The 21,546-nt window shown below is 42.5% G+C and overlaps 1 protein-coding gene across 1 annotated transcript in view; it reads right to left on the bottom strand.

Moving 5' to 3' along the window:
* Positions 1–2,056: 2,056 nt before the first annotated feature.
* Positions 2,057–21,546, bottom strand: part of trabd2b (TraB domain containing 2B) — a 399,481-nt gene continuing 379,991 nt past the window's right edge. The window contains exon 7 of the mRNA XM_073063044.1: positions 2,057–3,156. Coding sequence (XP_072919145.1) covers positions 2,967–3,156 — 190 coding nt within the window. The 3' untranslated portion in view covers positions 2,057–2,966. The remainder of the gene's footprint in view (positions 3,157–21,546) is intronic.

The following is a 21,546-nucleotide window of genomic DNA, read 5'->3' as shown; positions in this document are numbered from 1 at the left end:
AGCTTTTATTGTTTCTACTGAAAGCAGAATGACTGACTATAGAGCCGAGTAAATTAATTCCTGGCCCTTCAACTCTTGTGGTGCACAGGCAGAATAGCTTGCACTCCTTTCTACCGTGCGAGGCAAATTGGATTAGCCTTGGCAAGCTAGCTCTATTGATGTGCCTGCCTGCCCCCTTGTAACTGCTGATCACTGATGATCCCAGTGGTAGTTTTTCTAGTCTGGGTGAGTGTACTGGAGGTGGGTGATATTTTTTCCCTCCCATCTGCACACGTACTTGTGGAGTGGACCACTGGCTGTGCCTAATATTCTTGCCAGGGCACTTTTAAAGTATTCAAAGGGGGCAGATTGAATAATGATTTCACATGAAGCACCTCCCTCAAATGATTGTACATCTGTGAGTCAAAGTGCTAGCTAACTTCAGTCTGACATAGCTTGCAGGTATTCTTCAGCAGTGATTACTGGATGCCACCAGCAAGCTTGGCCAACTTTTTCCCATTTTTGTCTCATGAGTGTTTCCAATTGCAATCAGTTCAGATCAAACATCAGCTCTTCTAATTCCTGAAGCATTGTATCACAACTGGCACATAGATTTATCCACAAACATGCAGAATGAGAACAAGGCAGCCTACTCAAGGATTGAAGTCTCAAAACAGCCCTGAACACCGTAACTTAGCAGATATCTTTTGCTGTATTGGGGACGCCTTGAATTTCCCCCTTTCAAACAGGATAGTAAATGAAAACCCCACCTCCTTTTTTCTAAAGACTTAGAGTATGTCGTTTGAAGAGCAGGGGTGCTGTTTGTGCCGCCAATGACACTGATCAATCAAAACCAGATTTATCAGTTGTTTATCTTGGTTCTTGCCATGGGCCTATTGCATCTGTGTTATTTCCCGTGGTTCTCTGTTCAACAAAAGTGCTGATACTCCAAGTATGGAAACCAGAAAAGATCAAACGTATAAAATAAATGGAAATTCTTAATCTTATCTTAAAAAAAATATGGGCACAAATGCAGCCATTCTTTCATATGCAAATTTGACTCTAAATGTAATGACGCAAAACGAGGAAATCTGCAGATGCTGGAAATTCAAGCAACACACACAAAATGCTGGTGGAACACAGCAAGCCAGGCAGCATCTATAAAGGAGGACAGTCGATGTTTCGGGCCAAGACCCTTCATCGGGACTAACTGAAAGGAAAGATAGTAAGAGATTTGAAAGTAGGATGGGGAGGTGGAAATGTGAAATGATAGGAGAAGACAGGAGGGGGTGGGGTGAAGCTAAGAACTGGAAAGGTGATTGGCAAAAGGGATACAGAGCTAGAGAAGGGAAAGGATCATGGGACGGGAGGCCTAGGGAGAAAGGAAGGGGGAGGGGAGCACCAGAGGGAGATGGAAAACCATCAAAGAATGATTGTGTAAGGGATAGAGAGAGTAAAATAGGAGAGTAAAAAAAGTGGGGGAATAATAAATAAGGGATGGGGTAAGAAGGGGGGAGGGGCATTAACTGAAGTTAGAGAAATCAATGTTCATGCCATCAGGTTGGAGGCTACCCAGATGGAGTATCAGGTGTTGATCCCAGTGGCCACACATTTTAATTCCACATCCCATTCCCATTCTAATATGTCTATCCATGGCCTCCTCTACTGTCAAGATGAAGCCACACTCAGGTTGGAGGAACAACACTTTATATACCGGCTGGGTAGCCTCCAACCTAAGTCTAACTTCTGTTAATGCCCCTCCTTCCCTTCTTACCCCATCCCTTATTTATTTATTCCCCCCTTTTCCTCTCCTTTTTTTTCTCTCTCTACCCCTCTCACAATCACTTTTTGCCTGTTCTCCATCTCCCTCTGGTGCTCCCCTCCCCCTTTCTTTCTCCCTAGGCCTCCCGTTCCATGATCTTTTCCCTTCTCCAGCTGTGTATCCCTTTTGCCAATCACCTTTCCAGCTCTTAGCTCCACCCCACTCCCTCCTGTCTTCTCCTATCATTTCGGATTTCCCCCTTCCCCTCCCACTTTCAAATCTTTTACTATCTTTTTCAGTTAGTCCTGACGAAGGGTCTCGGCCCGAAATGCCGACTGTACTTCTTCCTGTAGATGCTGCCTGGCCTGCTGTGTTCCACCAGCATTTTGTGTGTGTTGTCTAAATGTAATGAGTTTTTTTTGCAGACTGTCCACGTCAGCATTGATGCTTCAGGTAGTAAAGTGGCAGTACTGATGCCTCATGATGGTTGTAAAATGGAAGCTCCTGTGTGATCTCACCTTTTGTAATGACTGTGTAAACCTAGCTGAGTAGGATTACAGGCCACCTGTTACATTTGGTTCAGCTGTGGATTGCCTATCTATGCTTTTCCAGCAAAATATCCAATTGTTCTTTCTCAATCCCTGCATTAATGGTGTTTTTAGTACCAAAGCTTCAACAATTGTCTTCAGAGCTCTTGGATATAACGAATAATCAATGGAATCATTAAAGACTTGTGAAAGCAAACAGGGCTGGTGAAAAGGTACCTTTTTGTATATTTTTCATCTAATAGGAGACCTTTGGTAGAAAATTCATCTTGGCTGGTTAGATCGTGGTAAAACTTTGAACTTTTTATATGTTATGGAATCATATACACAAAAAAACTTAACATTTGAAGGGGAATAAATATACATTATTCATGTGAACAAATAAACTTTGAAAAGTAAATTTACAATGCCCCATAACATCATGGGGAAAAATACCCTTCTACAAAAAGAAGATGCTGTCATATTGTGGCTGTCCCAGCTTCAGAATTTCATCTTGTACTCTTCTGCGTTGTCGTGGAGAACCTGATGCAATTAGGCCTTGAGAGTCTGCTGAGCTGAGAAAAAGGCACTTCCTATGTGAAACTGCGAGAAGTTCTGTCACCTAACATCGAAAATCTCTTTAAAGTTTCTTTCTTAAATAAAACAAACAAGTTATGGGTTAAGGTAAAATGTTCAGTGGGTCACGAGGGCCACAACAGACTCCAGACTAAGCAGGCCACCCCAGAGATGAGTGCCGTTGCCGAGGGGACTGTGGCTGTTGCAGTAGAGTTGAAGATGGGATGCTGCTTCTGTTGATGTGACGGTTCACGTGCAGGTTCCACTGTGATGTAGCCATTGATAATCCTGATATTGGATGGCACAATGGTTGTACTGAAGGGAGAAAAGAAGAGGCAATTATTAGATGGCTAGGAAGTAAGAAACATCTACAAAATAAACTGACATCCTTCAGGCCTGTTACAGAGTTTGACCATAAATTAGTTTCTATCTTTTCTCTGGTTCACTAAACTTGCGCTAGATATAATAGTGTGTAGAATATTAATTGCACATTGAATTCCATACCAAAGTCACAAAATTGGCCAGAACCTTTTTAGTAGCCATGCTTTGGTGGTTCGCACCTAGAACTGTGTGCTAAACAGAATCAGTACAGTTCTGGATAGGTTCAGGCTCAACTAAATGTGTTTTTTGGCAAATTTTTGCATTCTGAATAGAGGAATACATCAGAACTTCTACTCAGGAGATGACACTGTCAGTGCAGAAAGTGGACCCCCAACATTCTCTCACCCTTCTACTGCCCTTGTTCCTGCTATTCTTCAGGTTGTATATCATGTCCCTCAATTCTGAACTGGTATGCTCTTAGCAAATCCCAGCACCCAAGATGAAACTTGCTTCTCACTGAAGTTAAAAGAGTTGCACTCATCTCTGGACATATACAGTGACTATAGATCTCTGTGCTGCTACAGTGAGCAGCAAATTGAGAGAAAGAACAGAGGTTTTCTGGAGCAGTTGACAAGACCTATGATGAGGAAGTCAAAATTCAAGCTGAACTTGACCTCAATGGAGAGGGATGTCTAGGTATGAGAGTGTGACTGTGGCATTCCCACAGATTTTCTCATATCTTCGTGTATTAGTCCGGGAAAACCTGTGCACATGAGGAAGAACATACAAACTTTCTTACAGAGGACACTGGAATGAACTCTAAACTCTGATGCCCCAAGCTGCAGCAGTATCACAACAACTGCCACACCACGGTGTCACTCATGTTGATTGAGAGATGGTGAGTAACACAATGTTCTCCAAGCCTCTTCTGTGATTCTTATCTCAGCTGTCAAAGGATGTCAAGTGAGGTAATGCATGGCTTCCCACCAGAAGTGAAGTAGACAAGAATCAGTTGTCCACTTGTGACTCCAGCAGTTCTTACGATAGGATTATGCAGTGTCACTTTTGGTTATTTTAAGTGTCCAGTCTAGTGAAACTACAACAAAGGGAGATACGTGCTTTAAAACAAAATGCATCTCTCAAGTGGCCACTTCGGTATTTCATGTGTTTGTAGGCTTATTTAAGTTAAATAAAATATAAAGCATGATTGATTTCATGAGAAACTTTATGCCAGAGAAGTTCAGACAAGGCGTTAATCTAGCTCAGTAACGTTTTCCATCAAGTTTAATCTTTAAACATAAATGGCCCAGTGAATGCAAGTCATGTTATTACCTGCAATCAAACAACAAACTTGGTGCCTTTTAAATGCTCCTGGAAATGGAGTCACAATGACTGGTAGTTAAGATCTTTATAAAAGATTTCAAAGGCCACATGGTAAAATGACAGATTCTTATTGTTACCATTAAAACAGTAATTTCCTGTGAGGATCAAATCTGGTTGCACACCAAATTATTTGTTTGTAGAACCTGTTGCTTAGTTATGTGTAAATATATTCTGATCTCATTCACACAGGTGCAGAATGGGTTTAACAACAAATTCAGTGTAAATAATTAAGACCAGCAGAAGGAGTCAAGACTGTATTCCTATTTCTGAGTGAAAACTGATTGTTGAGGGTAAGCGAAGAGAAATTGCACAAATGAGTTGCGATGAGACATCAGGAAAATAATGATCAGAACTTCCACTTAAAATTTTGGATTTAACGACATTTTAAGCCAGTGTAGTTGGAGGGTATTTCCCTGCAAATCTTTAGGTTAGGGCTGAATTAATTATAATTGGCCAAGATAACTTCAAGAGGGGACACAAGAGACTGCAGATGGTGGAATATGAAGCAATGAACAATCTGATGGAGGAAGTCAGCTGGTCAAGTGGTATCCGTGATTATATGAGGAGTGCCAGGGTTGGGGGGAAGGAATTATCAAAGTATTGGGTGTAAGACCTGCTGCACTTCGGCCCTGATGAAGAGTTTCAACCTGAAACAGCAACAATTCTTTTACCCTATGGATGCTGTTTGACCGGTTGAGTAACTCCAAAGTGTTGATTTTCTTTACTTCATATCTTCATGAAAAAATTGGAAGAACTCATTGGTTTCTCTTCCACACATGCCAATCACTGGCTTAATTCTCATAGCGCTTCTGTTTGTTTCAGATTCCATCATCTACAATTTTGTTTTCTAAGATATTTTCAAGAACAGGGATTGAATAAAACTGAAAGTTAGTGAGAAGAAATGAAGATATCTAGGGAATAATGTGCATAAGCTGTGCCCCAGTTTCTTTCATTTTTCTTTTTAAACAAGAATTGTTCTATATATCAGATTTTTTTGTATAAATTTGCAAATTCCATAAGGGAAAATTTCCATTAGTCAAACTGCTGCAAGACATGGGTCACTTGTATTTAAAATGGCTAATGTTTCATTTCAATTGTTGATTATATGTATTTGTTACACAACTATATTTCAACTAATGGATAAATGCCATCTTTTAGTATAATCAGCAATTTCTTACTAAATCATATTAAATAAACAAAACTGAGAAAGTGACATACTGACATAGTTTTCTACATTCAGAAAATCGCTCAAAATATTGACAAGCCTCGTGAGGTATTCAAGGAAACAATAGGTTAACCTTGTCTGTCTTGATCACTGGCCCTATCATTTCCATTTCCTTCTTTACCATGTAAGACTAATTCCCAATGATCTTTAGGCCTTCTACTGCTTCAAACATTTTGAGTTGCAGTACAGTGTCAATACAAATTGCCTGAAAATTGAGCTGAGCATTGAAAGTGGGAAATTCAAATGCTGTCAATACCTCCTATTTTGGGATACAAGAAAGTTATACCAGAAAACTACAAGAAATAGGAGCAGAATTAGGAGCTTGGCCCCTCAAGTCTATTCCATCATGGCTGATTTATTATCCCTCTCAACCCCATTCTACTGCCTTCTCTCTGTAACCTTTGAAGCCCTGACTAATCAAGAACCTATCAAATTCCACTTCAAATATACCCAATGACTTAGCCTCCACAGCTGTCTATGGCAATGAATTCCACAGATCCACCAGCCTCTAGCTAAAGAAATTCTTTCTCATCCCTATCCTGTAGGGACATCATTCTTTTCTGAAGCTGTTCCCTCTGGTCCTAGATTCTCACTATAGGAAACATCCTCTCAACATCCACTCTATCTAGGCCTTTTAATATTTGATAGGCTTCAATAAGATTCTCCCCTTATTCTTTTAAACTCCAGCGTGCATACCCAGGACCATCAAACGCTACTCAAACATTAACACTTTAATTCCCATGATCATTCTTGTGAATGTCCTCTGGCCCCTCTCCAATACCAGCACATCCTTTCTTAGATAAGGAGCCCAAAGCTGCTCACAATACTCCAAGTACAGTCTGACTAATGCCATAAAAAGCCTCAATTTGTGCTCATTTCAAGACAAAATCCAGGCATAAGATGAAATCATGGAATCAGGTACATTTAAGTGGCAAATTGAATGCCATAAATGAAGTTTGAGTATGGAGATTGTTCAGACATCATCAAATGTGGAAAACATTTTTGGTTCACCATTCAAGAGTACATTGCTGACCAGGTTGCATCGCGCTCTTTTCTCTAAATCTTATAAAAGAATCGCTTCAAAGGTATGAATTGGCAAATTTAATGGACAACAGAAGGACATACAGTTCTGTGAAAGATTATATTGTATGAATCACTTCAACTCCTCAATATAACAAGTATTTCATCTGATGATAAGGACCAAAAAAATGTTGAAGCAGACATTCTTCTAATATGAACCACATTTTCACCTAAAATGAAATTCTTAAGTGCATGCATCAGATTGATAGAATAGTACTTTTTTTTAATAGATTGGATCAGTAGCAAAATAGTTCAATTCTAACTACTACATACAACATAAAGACATGAAGTAAAAAACACTTGTAACTAGATAGAAGGGCCAATGATCATTTTCTCTGGCCAACCAAAACTTGTATTGTTTAACAACTTGCTGTAAGTGAATATAATTTTGCCCCTATGACGTAGAATCTACTCCATGTACTTATTGGACAACGTCTGCTAAACACTTGTGCAGGTTTAATGCAATTATAGGATTGAGAATTTTCAATCACATTACATGATTCAAACCAGACCACTGAATTTGCTGTTTGTCTAATCTGGAAGATGCATTGCTGCAGAGCATAGATCATGACAGAACTGAGCTGGACCAGTTTTAGTTCACGTTTAGAAATTATTGTACATTCTAATTTTTTTAAAAATGTGCAAATGGGGTATGTCCCATAATACCTCTAAAATCTGGCTCATGCTGAATAATTTCCCATTATGTGCAGACCTGCTTGGGTGCAGCATTAAACATCTGCATTTCGAAGTCAAGTGGAGTTGAATGCAGCCTACTAACAGACAGCCACACCAGCTGCTGCAACGTTCCATGGAATTACATTTTTTCTAATAGGATACTCCATTAAAAGTGAACCCTAAAGTATATTCCAGTCCCAACACCTGCCTACCCATTATAAATGTGCAGATTTCAGTTTGAGCAACAGTTCTATAATTAGTAGCTAAACAAGCAGCCATTCTACATTGTCATTTTCGGAACATTCAACAGGTTATTCCAAAAATAGAGATGGCTGGAAGTGTCAGAAGAGAAGCAGATTTGACGAGGATTGGTGATGCACACGCGAACAATCTAGCAACAACAGCTGTGTGCTAAACTAGATCCAGGATGGCAGGGTGACTCCTTCCTCCTGTTGATCCAGAAATACTTGAAAGAACTATTGTGCCTGCACTCCTCCATCTGAAGTCAGCCCTAAGTAGGGCCTAGACATGGAACTTTGAGACTGAACACTGAACCAGTGAATTAACCCAATGGAGAAATTTATTTCATAGCTTCATTCAGCATGGGAGGAGGCAGCCAATCAGTCTATAGCCAGTGCACAGAATGAGCAAAAGCAGATGCTTCTGGGCTAAAAGTACAACTAACCCATGGGATGTGGAAATTGTTCTGAGGACCAGTGCAGGGTTTCCAAGAAGAGGAGAAGGGCTGGAGACAGGAGAAAGGATCATCAGTGTGGGGTGGGGAATTCTTGCCAATGAAGTAGGCTCTGAGAGGGAGGCGACAGAAGAGTTTGGTGTCATGGGTGTGGAACTCACTGAAGCACAGGTGAAGCGGGTCAAAGGTAAGGCCCTTGCTAAGGACAGAATGTTTGCCTCGGTGAGCGGGAGGTCAATAGGAATGGAGAAGATGCAGCATGGGTTAGAGCTAGGATTGAAGGGGGAAGGAGAGTTGTCAGAGGAAGGGGGAGGGTTGGGGTGTTCAGGGAATGCGGGGTGGGAGGAAGATGGAGGCTCTGAGGATCCAAGAGTGGAGTGAAGAATGGTGCTGGGGAAGGGGAACCCAGGGGCCCAGCAGCAGCAGCAAGGAAGGTCTCGGCTGGTAGCCAGAGCCAGAGCCACAGTCCGCACAGTTTGCAGTCTGAAGGTGTCTGGGGTCATGGGAACTGGAGTTGGTGGCTTTGGAATCCAAGGTTTGAATCCACTCAGGGTTGTTGGAACTGGGGTTGACAACAATTGTGTCACTGCTCTGGAGGAGTCCAGGGTCATCGGAGCTGGTGTTGGGAGTCAGTGAACTCCGCAGTCTGGGTGTGTCCGATCAAACTGAGGTCCAAGTGGGAGGCAGCAGGGTCCACGGTCTGGGGTGCATCCAGGGCCACTGGAAGCAGAGTTGGATATGGCGGGATCTGCGGTCTGGAGTTGGGCGATCTGCCGACCCTCCATGGATGCGAAAAACTTGTTGGTTGAATGCATGGATCCAGCAGAGAATGAAATGTTGGAGAGGTCCATGGCAGGGAAAAAGAGAGACAGACACGGAGACGCAGACGTGGAGCTGTGGCAGAGACTGAGACAGGGCCAACAGGAGTAGACTAAACGGCTTTCAAGACCACTCTGCCATTCAATGAGATCATGGTTGGTTCACTGACTCTTGTTGGCTTACTTAAATTCATCTCCTTAGCAATTAAGAACCCCTGGCAATGCATACTGTGCACTTAAAAAAGTGTAGTCTGTGTGTATGTATAAAAAACACTATCTCTGACGTCCTCCCCTATGCTTTCTCCTCCAATCGTCTTAAAGTTATGACTTCTTGTTGCCCTGAGAAAAGTCACTAGTTACCACTCTATCTATGTCTCTTATCATCTTATGCACCATATGATAAGACAATCCACTTGGAGTACTTCCTTCCTCCATGCAGATGATGTGAATGTGATTCATTACTCCATATAAGCAAAAACATTTTACTTATTATTACTTACCCAGAAATTAAATATTCATCATTTGATATTTTGTGTTTGCAGATGCTGAAAGTCAATATTCTTTTGCTTTCCAAAGTAAATCTTCGCTGTGATAGAACAAGGAAGACAAGCTATCCTGGCTGAAGATTTAGATTATTTACCGTCTGTATATTCTGCTCCATTTCAGGCATTATGAATGCAGGAGTAAGAACCATATTGAAGTCTCACCATATAAAACAGGTGTCACATCAGTGAAGTGATGCATTCCTTGAGACTCCAAACCTAACAGGAGATACTATTGCAAGATTTTCATTGTACATTGACTGGTGACTTGCAGGACCTGTCTGCACCTTGCATTACAAGCAGCAATGGGCTTCAGTGGTGACTGACACGGGGTCAACTTACTGACCCTGGTGTTTTAGGGGCTTTGGGGTTGAAGTAAAGTTTGTTTCCAGGTGACGCACTGTGGGTCAAAAGGATAAATAGAGGTGTCATTGTGACAGATTGCTTTATGAGGAATCTTGCATCTCTTGCTGTACAATAAGGGTTTGATTGGTGTTGAAAAGAAAAGCCTCCTGTTTTGAACACACTGCTAGGAACATGAGAAGTAATTTTAACTTTGAAGTGAGAGGTAACTGAAATCTCTTCTAGCTCAACAACCTTTGAAAATATGAGGCCCTATAATTCTGGCCTCTGGATTATTCCCAAATTTAATTGTTTCATATTTTTAGCTGCCAAGGCTCAAGGCTCTGGAATTTCATCCTTAAATGTTTCCAGCTTTCTAACCACTCTCCTCCTTCAATTCCTTCATTTGATAGATATTACCCCCACCAAATTTTTGCAGTCTTATCATATTAGCTACTTAATGTGGCTTGACATTATATTGCACCTCCTGAAGAGTGTATTGGGATATTTTACTACTATAAGGACACTATGTACAGTAGTTGATTTAGCTGCAGTATCTTCTGTAATTAATGTACAGCATTAAGGCCTATAAATCCTTCATGGGTCTGGTACAAAGTCATATAGATCAGGATTTATTCAAAAATGAGAATCTGAACAGGAAAAAAAGGGAAGTCAGAAATTAGAGGTGAGAACAAAGAGAAAGATAATCATCCAGCTTGGCTATGATATGAAAATGGAAATCCTATACTAATATTTGTCCAGGGATTCAAATGAGTGACAATTGGCTACCTGGCAAGACTGATAAGAAGAAAAGGCATTCAGTAGAAGATTGGAAAAATATAAAAGATTTTGAGGCTGACTTCTGCCTTAATCTACGTTGAAAAACATTTGCATTTAAAAATTATGTCAAATATTGTCATTTGCAAAAATAATCTGGAATTAATGCAGACCCCTGAAAGAAGAGCTTTGAGATAACTTACACTGAGAAACAGGCGTTAGAACAGGTCATCCTTGATGCTAATTGAACTTTGCGTCAAGCTACCGATGCTTTGCTGTTCCCCTTTCTTAATGCTCTACAGCTATAAAAGGCACAATCCATGTGGCATTTTCCTGCCTTTTCCCAGAAACCTTTAATGCCCTGACTAACTAAGAACCTATCAACCTCTACTTTAAATATACTTAATGACTTGGCCTCCAAAACTACTTCTGGCAATGAATTCCATAAATTCACTACCCTCTGGCTTAAAAAATTCCTTCTTTGTTCTAAATGGATGTCCCTCTTCTCACTACAGGAACCATCCACTCCACATCCATTCTATTAGGGCTTTTCCATATTTTACAGGTTTCAAGAAATATCCCCTCATTCTTTGAAACTTGAGCAAGTGCAAGCCCAGAGCCATCACTGTTCTTCAGACATTAACCTTTTTATTCCAGGAATCATTCTCATGAACCTCCTCTGGACCCTCTCCAATGCCGACACATCTTTTCTGAGGCATGGAGTCCAAAACTACTCATAAGACTTTAACTTCAGTCAAACCAATGCCTTATAAATCCCAGCATCACATCCTTGCTGTATGCTTTAGTCCTCTCGAAATGAATGCCAACATTACATTTGCCTTCCTTACCACTGAATCAATCTGCAAGTTAACCTTTTGGCAATACTGCACAAGGACTCCCAAGTTACATTGAACCTCTGATTTTTGAATTTTCTCCCCATTTAGAAAAAAATCCATACCCCTATTAACATGACCACACAATTCTTTACACTATATTCCATTTGCCATTTTATCTTCTATTCTCCTAATCTGTCCAAGTCCTTCTGCAGACTCCGTGCTTCCTCAACACTGACTTTCCACCCATCTTTGTATCATCTGCAAACTTGACCACAAAGTCATCAATTCTGCCATTCCAATCATTGACATATAACATAAAAAGAAGGGGTCCCTATACTGACCCCTGTAGAACACCACTAGTCACCAGCTGACAACCAGAATAAGCTCCCTTTATTCCCACTCTGCCTCCTGCCAGTCAGCCAATCTTCTATCCATGCTACTATCTTTCCTTAATACCATAGGTTCTTAACTTGTTAAACAGCCTCATGTGTGGTACCTTATCAAGGGCCTTCAGAAAATCCAAGTAAACAACATCCATCAACTCTCTTTTGTCAATCCTGCCTGTTATTCAGCGAATTCCATCAGATTTGTGAAGCAGGATTTCCCCTTAGGGAATCCATCCTGACTTTGACCTATTTTATCTTGTGCCTCCAAGTACCCCAACCTCTTCCCAATCACAGAAGTTAGGCTACCTGGCCTATAATTTTCCTTCTTCTGCCTTCCTTGCTTAAAAGAGTGGTAGGACTTTTGCAATTTTACAGTCCTCTGGAACCATTCCGGAATCTAGTGATTCTTGAAAGATCCTTCACAATCTCTTCAGCTACCTCTTTCAGAACCTGAGGTGTACTTCATCTGGTCCTGGTGACTTATCTACCTTCAGCCCTTCCAGTTTTCCAAGCATCTTCCACTTAGTCCTACCAACTACAGTCACTCCTGCCCCCTGAAACTCTCAAATTTACAGCATACTCTCAATTTCTTCCACAGTGAAGACTGACATGAAATACTTATTAACTTTGTCTGCCATTTTTCTGTCCCTCATTTCTACCTCTCCAGCATCATTTTTCAATGGTCCAATATCCACTCTCGCCTCTCCTTTACTCTTTTTATATCTGAAAAAAAAACACTTGGTATCCACTTATTTTATTGATTAGTTTACCTTCATCTGTCATCTTTTCTCTCCATATGATTTTTCATTTGCCTTCTGTTTTAATAAACTTCCCAATCCTGGAATTTCCCATCAATTTTTGCTATATTGTATACTGTTTCCTTTCAAATATAACACTTTCAGACCTGTATTCATCACCCTTTCCGATTTTGCCTCCTTGTTAATTTCAACTTATCCTCCTGACTGCAATTTTGCCGCATCATCGGTGTGTCTTTCCTCATGGTTCCCCATACATCGCATTGATGGTACATCAGCTTCCCCATCCTCAGCCCTATCACTTTGGTTCCCACCCCTCTGCCAAGTTAGATTAAATCCTCCCGAACAGCTCTAGCAAACCTGCCTGCAAAGGACCATTCAATAGTCTTATAATGGCAGAGTGGTAGCGGTCCTTCAGCCTGGTGGTATCTTCAATTTGGTATCTTCTGTCTGATGGGAGTGGGGAGAAGAGAGAATGCCCAGGTATGTGGGGAAATGAAGTCATGAATATGTTTAAATAGAGTGGAATCAAAAGCAAAAAAAAATGAAATGGGAAACGAGAACAGAAGGAAAAAGCATAAAAAATAGAAAGGAATCAAAAGCAGTAAAAAAAGTAATCTGCTACGTTTGACTTCTTGTTCAATTCACAGCCTTTACTGAGTCAAGTAAAGTCCGAAGATGAGAATGAATGCCCTTCAAGTCATTAGTATTTCACTGAGCGCAAATCAGGGAGTTCAAGTGCAACTGAAAATGGCAGTAAACTCTCTATTAGCTGTAATCATGTCTCAGGTTGTTGACTTCAGGAGGGCACAGAGTGACCACTCTCCATTGAACATCAACAGCTCCTCAGTAGAGATCGTTAAGAGCACCAAATTTCTTGGTGTTCACCTGGCAGAGAATCTCACATGGTCCCTCAACACCAGCTCCATAAGCGAAGAAAACCCAGCAGTGTCTTTACTTTCTGCGAAGGCTGAGGAAAGTCCATCTCCCAACCCCATCCTCACCACATTCTACAGAGGTTGTATTGAGAGCATCCTGAGCAGCTGCATCACTGCCTGGTTCAGAAATTGCACCATCTCAGATTGCAAGCCCCTGCAGCAGATAGTGAGGTCAGCTGAGAAGATAATCGGGGTCTCTCTTCCCTCCATTACAGACATTTACACTACACACTGCATCCGCAAAGCAAACAGCATTAAGAAGGACCCCACGCATCCCTCATACAAACTCTTCTCCCTCCTGCCATCTGGGAAAAGGCACCAAGCATTCGGGCTCTCACGACCAGACCATGTAACAGTTTCTTCCTCCAAACCATCAGACTCCTCAATACCCAGAGTCTGGACTGACACCAACTTACTGCCCTCTACTGTGCCTATTGTCTTGTTGATTATTTATTGTAATGCCTGCACTGTTTTGTGCACTTTTTGCAGTCCTGGGTAGGTCTGTAGTCTAGTGTAGTCTTTTTTTCTGTGTTTTTCTTACGTAGTCCAGTGTAGTTTTTGTACTGTTTCATGTAACACCATGGTCCTGAAAAATGTCTCGTTTTTACTGTGTACTGTACCAGCAGTTATGGTCAAAATGACAATAAAAAAGTGACTTGACTTGAGGTCATCACCATGGAGTGGCAAAGGCATTGTCTAGTTTAACCATCCTCCTGATAACTACATATTGTTCAGTTCCATTGGCAACTCCCCAGACAATGCTGTAATCAATAAGCATATGCAATGAGAAGCTGGACAGCATGCAGGTTTGACTTGCTAAGGAGAAAATAACTTCTGGCAATGAATGGTCCAAAAATAGAGAACAACAACATCAAGCTACTTACGAAGAGAGTTTCCTCTGTATTCCCGATCGCAGTTTACATACCGCCAAAGGCTGATGTTGTGCAGGTACTGAAGATATTGAATGCAAGAAACAAGAAACAGCCTACCCCAACACCTTTCAAATCATTGTCCCGAACCTCAGTCAAGCTTGTCTGAAGAATTCTCTGCCCAATTATCATCAACATATAACCTGCAGCACAGGGGATCTTAACATACTTGACCATTGCTGTACTATGATTGGAATGCCTTCCTTTCCATGCCTAGACCACACTTCTGTAAACCTGAACACTTCGACCTGCATATCGATAGAGGCTAAAGAGCAAGTCTCCAGCGATTGCCTCAGATTGGTGGACTGGGCAGTGTTCAATGACTCATCAGAGGCTCTGAATGAATACACCATGGTTGTCATGGACTTTATAAAAACAGTTAGAGACGAGTATTCAGTTCCGGTCGCCTCACTGTAGGAAGGATGTTGAAACCATAGAAAGGGTACAAAGGAGATTTACAAGGATGTTGCCTGGATTGGGGAGCATGCCTTATGAGAATAGGTTGAATGAATTTGGCCTATTTTCCTTGGAGTGACGGAGAATGAGAGGTGACCTGATAGAAGTGTATAAGATGATGAGAGGCATTGGTCGAGTGAATAGTCAGAGGCTTTCTCCCAGGGCTGGAATGGCTAGCATGAGACGGCACAGTTTTAAGTTACTTGGTCCAGAGTATGTACAGGAAAGATGTCGGGGTATGTTTTTTTACGCAGAGAGTGGTGAGTGCATGGAATGGCTGCCGGCGACAGTGGTGAAGGCAGATATGATAGGATCTTTTAAGAGACTCCTGGACAGGTACATGGAGCTCAGAAAAATAGAGGACCATGGATAACCCTAAGTAATTTCTAAGGTAAGGACATGTTTGGCACAGCTTTGTGGGCCAAAGGGCCTTTATTATGCTGTAGCTTTTTTATGTTTCTATGAGTATGCTCCAAAAAAATCATTCAGAGTTTTCCCCAATTGATAGTTCCCTCATTGGTCAGGGCATCAAAGGTTATGGCCACAAGGCAGGTGTATGGGGTTGACTGGGATCCACAATCAGTCATGATGGAATGGCGGAGCAGACTTGATGGGCTGAATGGCCTAATTCTGCTCCTATGTCTTATGTTCTTATAGTTTAAGCCGTATATGAACCATGAGATCTGCAATCTGCTGAGGACCAGATCAGTAGTGTTCAGGTCTGGTGATCAGGCAGGATACACGAGGTCCAGGTACAAGCTCCAGAAAGCCATCTCATGGGTGTAGTGGCAACTGTGGACCAAGTTTGGTTCTCTGGTTCAATTCATTACAGATAGTCTGTACTGTATCATAGATAGATAGATACTTTATTCATCCCCATGGGGAAATTCAACTTATTTTCCAATGTCCCATACACTTGTTGTAGCAAAACTAATAACATACAATACTTAACTCAGTAAAAAATATGATATGCATCTAAATCACTATCTCAAAAAGCATTAATAATAGCTTTTAAAAAGTTCTTAAGTCCTGGCGATTGAATTGTAAAGCCTAATGGCATTGGGGAGTATTGACCTCTTCATCCTGTCTGAGGAGCATTGCATCGATAGTAACCTGTCGCTGAAACTGCTTCTCTGTCTCTGGATGGTGCTATGTAGAGGATGTTCAGAGTTTTCCATAATTGACCGTAGCCTACTCAGCGCCCTTCGCTCAGCTACCGATGTTAAACTCTCCAGTACTTTGCCCACGACAGAGCCCGCCTTCCTTACCAGCTTATTAAGACGTGAGGCGTCCCTCTTCTTAATGCTTCCTCCCCAACACGCCACCACAAAGAAGAGGGCGCTCTCCACAACTGACCTATAGAACATCTTCAGCATCTCACTACAGACATTGAATGACGCCAACCTTCTTAGGAAGTACAGTCGACTCTGTGCCTTCCTGCACAAGGCATCTGTGTTGGCAGTCCAGTCTAGCTTCTCGTCTAACTGTACTCCCAGATACTTGTAGGTCTTAACCTGCTCCACACATTCTCCATTAATGATCACTGGCTCCATATGAGGCCTAGATCTCCTAAAGTCCACCACCATCTCCTTGGTCTTGGTGATATTGAGACGCAGGTAGTTTGAGTTGCACCATATCACAAAGTCCTGTATCAGTTTCCTATACTCCTCCTCCTGTCCATTCCTGACACACCCCACTATGGCCGTGTCATCAGCGAACTTCTGCACATGGCAGGACTCCGAGTTATATTGGAAGTCTGATGTGTACAGGGTGAACAGGACCGGAGAGAGTACGGTTCCCCGCGGAACTCACAGTCCCATGGGAGGATTCAGTGGCTGAAGCTTATGAGTGCAAGAGGCTACACTCTGCGGATCTTGAGGCTGAAACTCAGCAATGGGCTAGAAAACCAAAGTTTGTCCTGTGGAAGTGGCTTGTAGGGGATTTTTAGCCACATCCACCATCAAATTGCTGACAGTGTTAGGAATCCATGGTCAGAACCCACTGCAACCATCAGAGGCGGCAGAAAGAAGCAGTCACTGTCTTTGGATCAAGCAAAAAGACCTTTCCTGGACTCCAGGATAGCAACAAGAGAGAACACATTGGGGAGTGGTGACTCTGGGAGGCCTGAAGTCATCATCGAGCCCTCCGGAGATATAGTTGGCTAATCGAAAAGCCCTGTGTGTCAGCCCTGTGCCACTCCCAGTTTCAAGGCAGTCGCAAGCAAGTGCTCATGACCCATTGGCACAAGGGATGTTAACGTCTTATCCTGTGTTCTCTGATTTTGATTAATTGGACCTGGCCGGTGACTGCTGTGAAAAGGCAGCTGACGACAAGGCGACAAGGGAAAGACCTTGTGACAGCATGGAAAGACAGCTGACAGGAGGGAATAGACCCCAATGAGACTGTCGTGGGCTAGTTACCCATGGTGGCAGTCTTCAACACTGCTTCAGCATGTTGGAGACACCCATTAATGGCTATGAAAAGGCAACAAGGAAGGTGTTCCTAGACCCTATGAAAGTGACTCAATGACTGATAACATGGCTACAGACCTAGGAACGGAATCTACCATGAGTAAAGAGAGCACTGAACGAGACTACCAAAACACCAGCAGCAGTAGGGGGACATAAGCGTCGGGTGTGCATCTGTGGGTGGGAGAAAGTAACATTAGAAAAGGGGTTGAAGATCCATCAAGGGAGGAAAGGGTGCTTGAGGGAGCAGGGACAGGGGCCTCACATTGACCAGTACTTCTGGCGAAGTTGGTCAACTGAGTTGAGTGAAGCACAGTGACTGGACACAAACCGAAGTTTGCATAGCTGAGGATGCTGCTGATATGAAACAGTGAGGAGCCATCAACAACTACTTGAAGAAAAATTTGGAGCAATTAAGAGGAACAGCAGAAAAGAAGTTGGATGCAATGGAAGACATAATCTAACCCAGCAAGTCACGAAGCATCTCCATCGTCAAGGGAATGCTGAAAGACATGACGTTCTTCATCGGTGATGATCCATTTCCAACAGTGTCTGGATGGCCTGTCCAAAGCCTGGGTAGATGGTACAACGCCAGCTTCACGACAAAGTGCAGGAACAGCAACTAAATCAACACATTGCCAGTGGCCTAGATAACACTGACAAGACCATGCTGCCTGGGAAGCTGAAGCTCTGGTGTTTACAGTTTGGACTCCTACCCCGGGTGATGAGGCCACTCACTGTCTCTGAGGTCCCGGCAACAACTGTGAAGAAGCTCGAGTGAACCATCAAGTTGTTCGTAAAGAAATGGCTTGGTATCCCATCAATAACATTAGTCTCTATGGTAAAGGAGTCCTTGAATTATCTTTCACTGGCCTTAGAGAGTCCTTGAACTACCTTTCACTGGCCTTCTAAGGTGTGGCTACAGATGACACTCAAAGCCTCTTGTGACAAGATCATCAGTAACGCCGCACGTACCTTATCAACTGGGCATAAATGGACCTCAGCTGATATGCTGCAGCAAGCAACAGCAGCCTTTGGGCATTGTGACACTGTGGGGCAAGTCTAACAGGGCAGGACAGATTTGGTCTGGCAGCAAGTAACCCACCTGGCACAAGGCCACAATTCCAGAGCGAAGGAAGTTGGTTGTCAAGGAAGTGAGGCGACAAGAAGACTCAGACAGAAGTACAAAGGCCGTCTCCCTGGTTAAGCAGGGGCAGTGGATGTGGTGGGAAAGGAATGAGAGGAGGAAAATTAGTTGGAAGGACATATGGGAGATGAAAGCAAACAGACTTAGCTTTCTCATCAGAGTTACATATGATGTGCTTCCCTCACAAAAAAACCTCCACCAGTGGTTTGGTGAGGACCCAACTTGTGGCCTGTACCCGATTCCAGCAACTCTCAAGCATATCCTGGCAAGCTGCAAATCCAGCCTCACACAAGGCAGATACACATGGTGTCACAACCTGGTCTTGAAGGGTCTGGCAGTGGCTAAGAGGATAGGAACCAACTCCTTGCCCCCTAGAATGACTAACGTTCTCACACCAGCAGCATTTGTCCAGGAGGGAGTGAAAAGACCAACTAATCTCCCTCCTAAGCCAGAAACAGGAGAGATGAACATGGTCTGTAACTGGAAAAAGCTGGTGAATGTTAATAAATAACTCACCTTTCCACTAGAAATTGTTACTACCAACCATAGGCTGGACTTGGTTCCCTGGTCCAATTCATTACAGATTGACTACATTGTGGAATTCACAGTCCTGTGGGAGGATTTAATGGCTGAAGCATATGAATGCAAGAGGCTATGATATGCAGACGTAGCAGCTGAAGCTCAATGATGGGGCTTGAAAACCAAAGTCTGTCCAGTGGAAGTGGATTGTAAGGGAATTATGGCCACATCCACCATCAAATTGCTGAAGGAGCTCGGGATCCATGGTCTGACTCTAAGGCAAACCGTCAGAGTCACATCAGAGGGGGCAGAAAGAAGCAGTCACTGGTGAAAAGATCAAGCAAAAAGACCTCTCCTGAGCTCCCAGATAGCATCAAGAGAGTGGGAGGACACAATGGGGAGGTGACTCTGGGACACCAGAAGTCATCTTCAAGCCCTCAGGTGTTGTCGTGAGCTAATTGATGAAACCTTAAGGAAGAAGGGTGCCCACTTGAAAACCAGTGTGTGTCAACCTTGTGTCACTCCCAACGTCAAGTCAGTCTCACGCAAGTACTTATGACCCATTGGCACAAGGGATATTAACATCTTATCCTATGTTCTTTGTGTTTTTTTATTGAAGGACACCCAGCAACTGTGGGTAGGCTTGAATGCTATTACCTCTAACAAAGTGAAACCAAGCGACGTAGGTGACAAAGCTTCACTCCCAGATCTGCTCAATGCCTTCTATGTTCGCATTGACTATGAAGACATGGAGGAATCTTCACAATTTCCCACAGCCCCCAATGACCCCATAATTTCAGTCTCTGAGGCCGAGATGGGGTACCTGGCTGAGTACTAAAGACCTGTGCTGTTCAACTGGTTGGAGTATTTACTGATATCTTTAACCTCTTGCTTCAGCAGTTTGAGAACCACAGTTGTCATTTTGTTAACTCTTTACTCAACCCTGGAACATCTGGACAGCAAGACGCATATGTCAGGATGCTCTTCATCGACCACAGATTGGCATTCAATGCTATCATCCCCTCAAAATTAATCAATAAGCTCCAAGACCTTAGCCTCAATACCTCCATGTGCAAATGGATCCTTGATTTCCTCACTGCAGACCCTAGTCCATTCAGACAGGCAAAGGCATCTCCACCACAATAGCCATTAGCACAGGTGTACCACAAAACTGTGTACTTAACCCCTTGCTCTACTCTTTTTATGCTTATGACTGTGAGACTATGCACAGCCCCAATGCCATATTTAAGTTTGCTGATGACAACACTGTTGTTGGCCGAATTAAGAGCAGTGATGAATCAACATATAGGAGGGAAATTAAAAATCTGGCTGAGTGGTGCCAAACCCTCTCACCCAATGTCAGCAAGACCAAGCAGCTGATAATTAACTTCAAGAGGAGGAAACCAGAGGTCCATGAGCCAGTCCTCATCAGAGGGTCTGTCCAAGGTCCAGCACTTTCATACCATTAAAAAGAAAGCAGGGTAGCACCTCTACTTTCTTAGAAGTTTAAAACTTTGAGAAACTTCTATAAATCTGTCCTGGAGAGTATCTTGACTGGTTGCATCATGGCCTGGTATGGAAACACCAATGTCCTTGAATGGAAAGTCCTAAAAAAAGTAGTGAATTTGGCCCCGTCCCTCATAAGTAAAGCTCTCCCCACTATGAGCACATCTATACGGAGCGTTGTCACAGGTAAGCAGCATCCATCGTCAAGGACGCCCACCACCCAGGCCATGCTCTCTTCTTACTGTTGCCATCAAGAAGAAGGTACTAGAGTACTACATTCTGTTGTCTTTTGCACAAAGGTTGTTCATGCACCCCGTGGGCTGTGGTCTTTCATTGATTCTATTGTGTTTCTTGATTTAAGTTCAAAGTAAATTTATTATCAAAGTACATATATGTTACCATATAGAACGCTGAGATTCATTTTCTTGTGGGCATTCTCAATAAATCCAATAATCCATAATTCAGCCAATGAAAGACCACTTCAACAGAGCAAGCAACCAATGTGCAAAAGACAACTAACTGTGCAAATACATAAGAAATAAATAATAATAACAAAAAGGCAATAAATATACAGAACATGAGATTGTACCATGTGGGAGAGTCAATTTTTAATAGTACCTACAGAGTCTATGTTTTGCACAACAATAGACTATTTTCCTACCATGCCTGCATGCTTGCAGCTTTAAGAAGTTTGACATACTCAAGAACAAAGCAGCATGCATAATTGGCCCCAATTAGCCATCTTCACTTACTGGGTTCACCAGTGCATGATGGTTACTTACAATGTGAATCATTTACAAGGTGTGCTGCAGTGACTCACCATTCTACACCATCTGCCATTTGGAACCATGGGCAATAAGTGTGCATGTTTGCAACTGTACCTTGAATTATACACAAGATCCCCCTCC

Source organism: Hemitrygon akajei, chromosome 12 (genome assembly GCF_048418815.1).
Source record: "Hemitrygon akajei chromosome 12, sHemAka1.3, whole genome shotgun sequence".
Taxonomy (NCBI): domain Eukaryota; kingdom Metazoa; phylum Chordata; class Chondrichthyes; order Myliobatiformes; family Dasyatidae; genus Hemitrygon; species Hemitrygon akajei.
The sequence above is the reverse complement of the archived record's forward strand: the minus strand, read 5'-3'. Positions and strand labels throughout refer to the sequence as shown.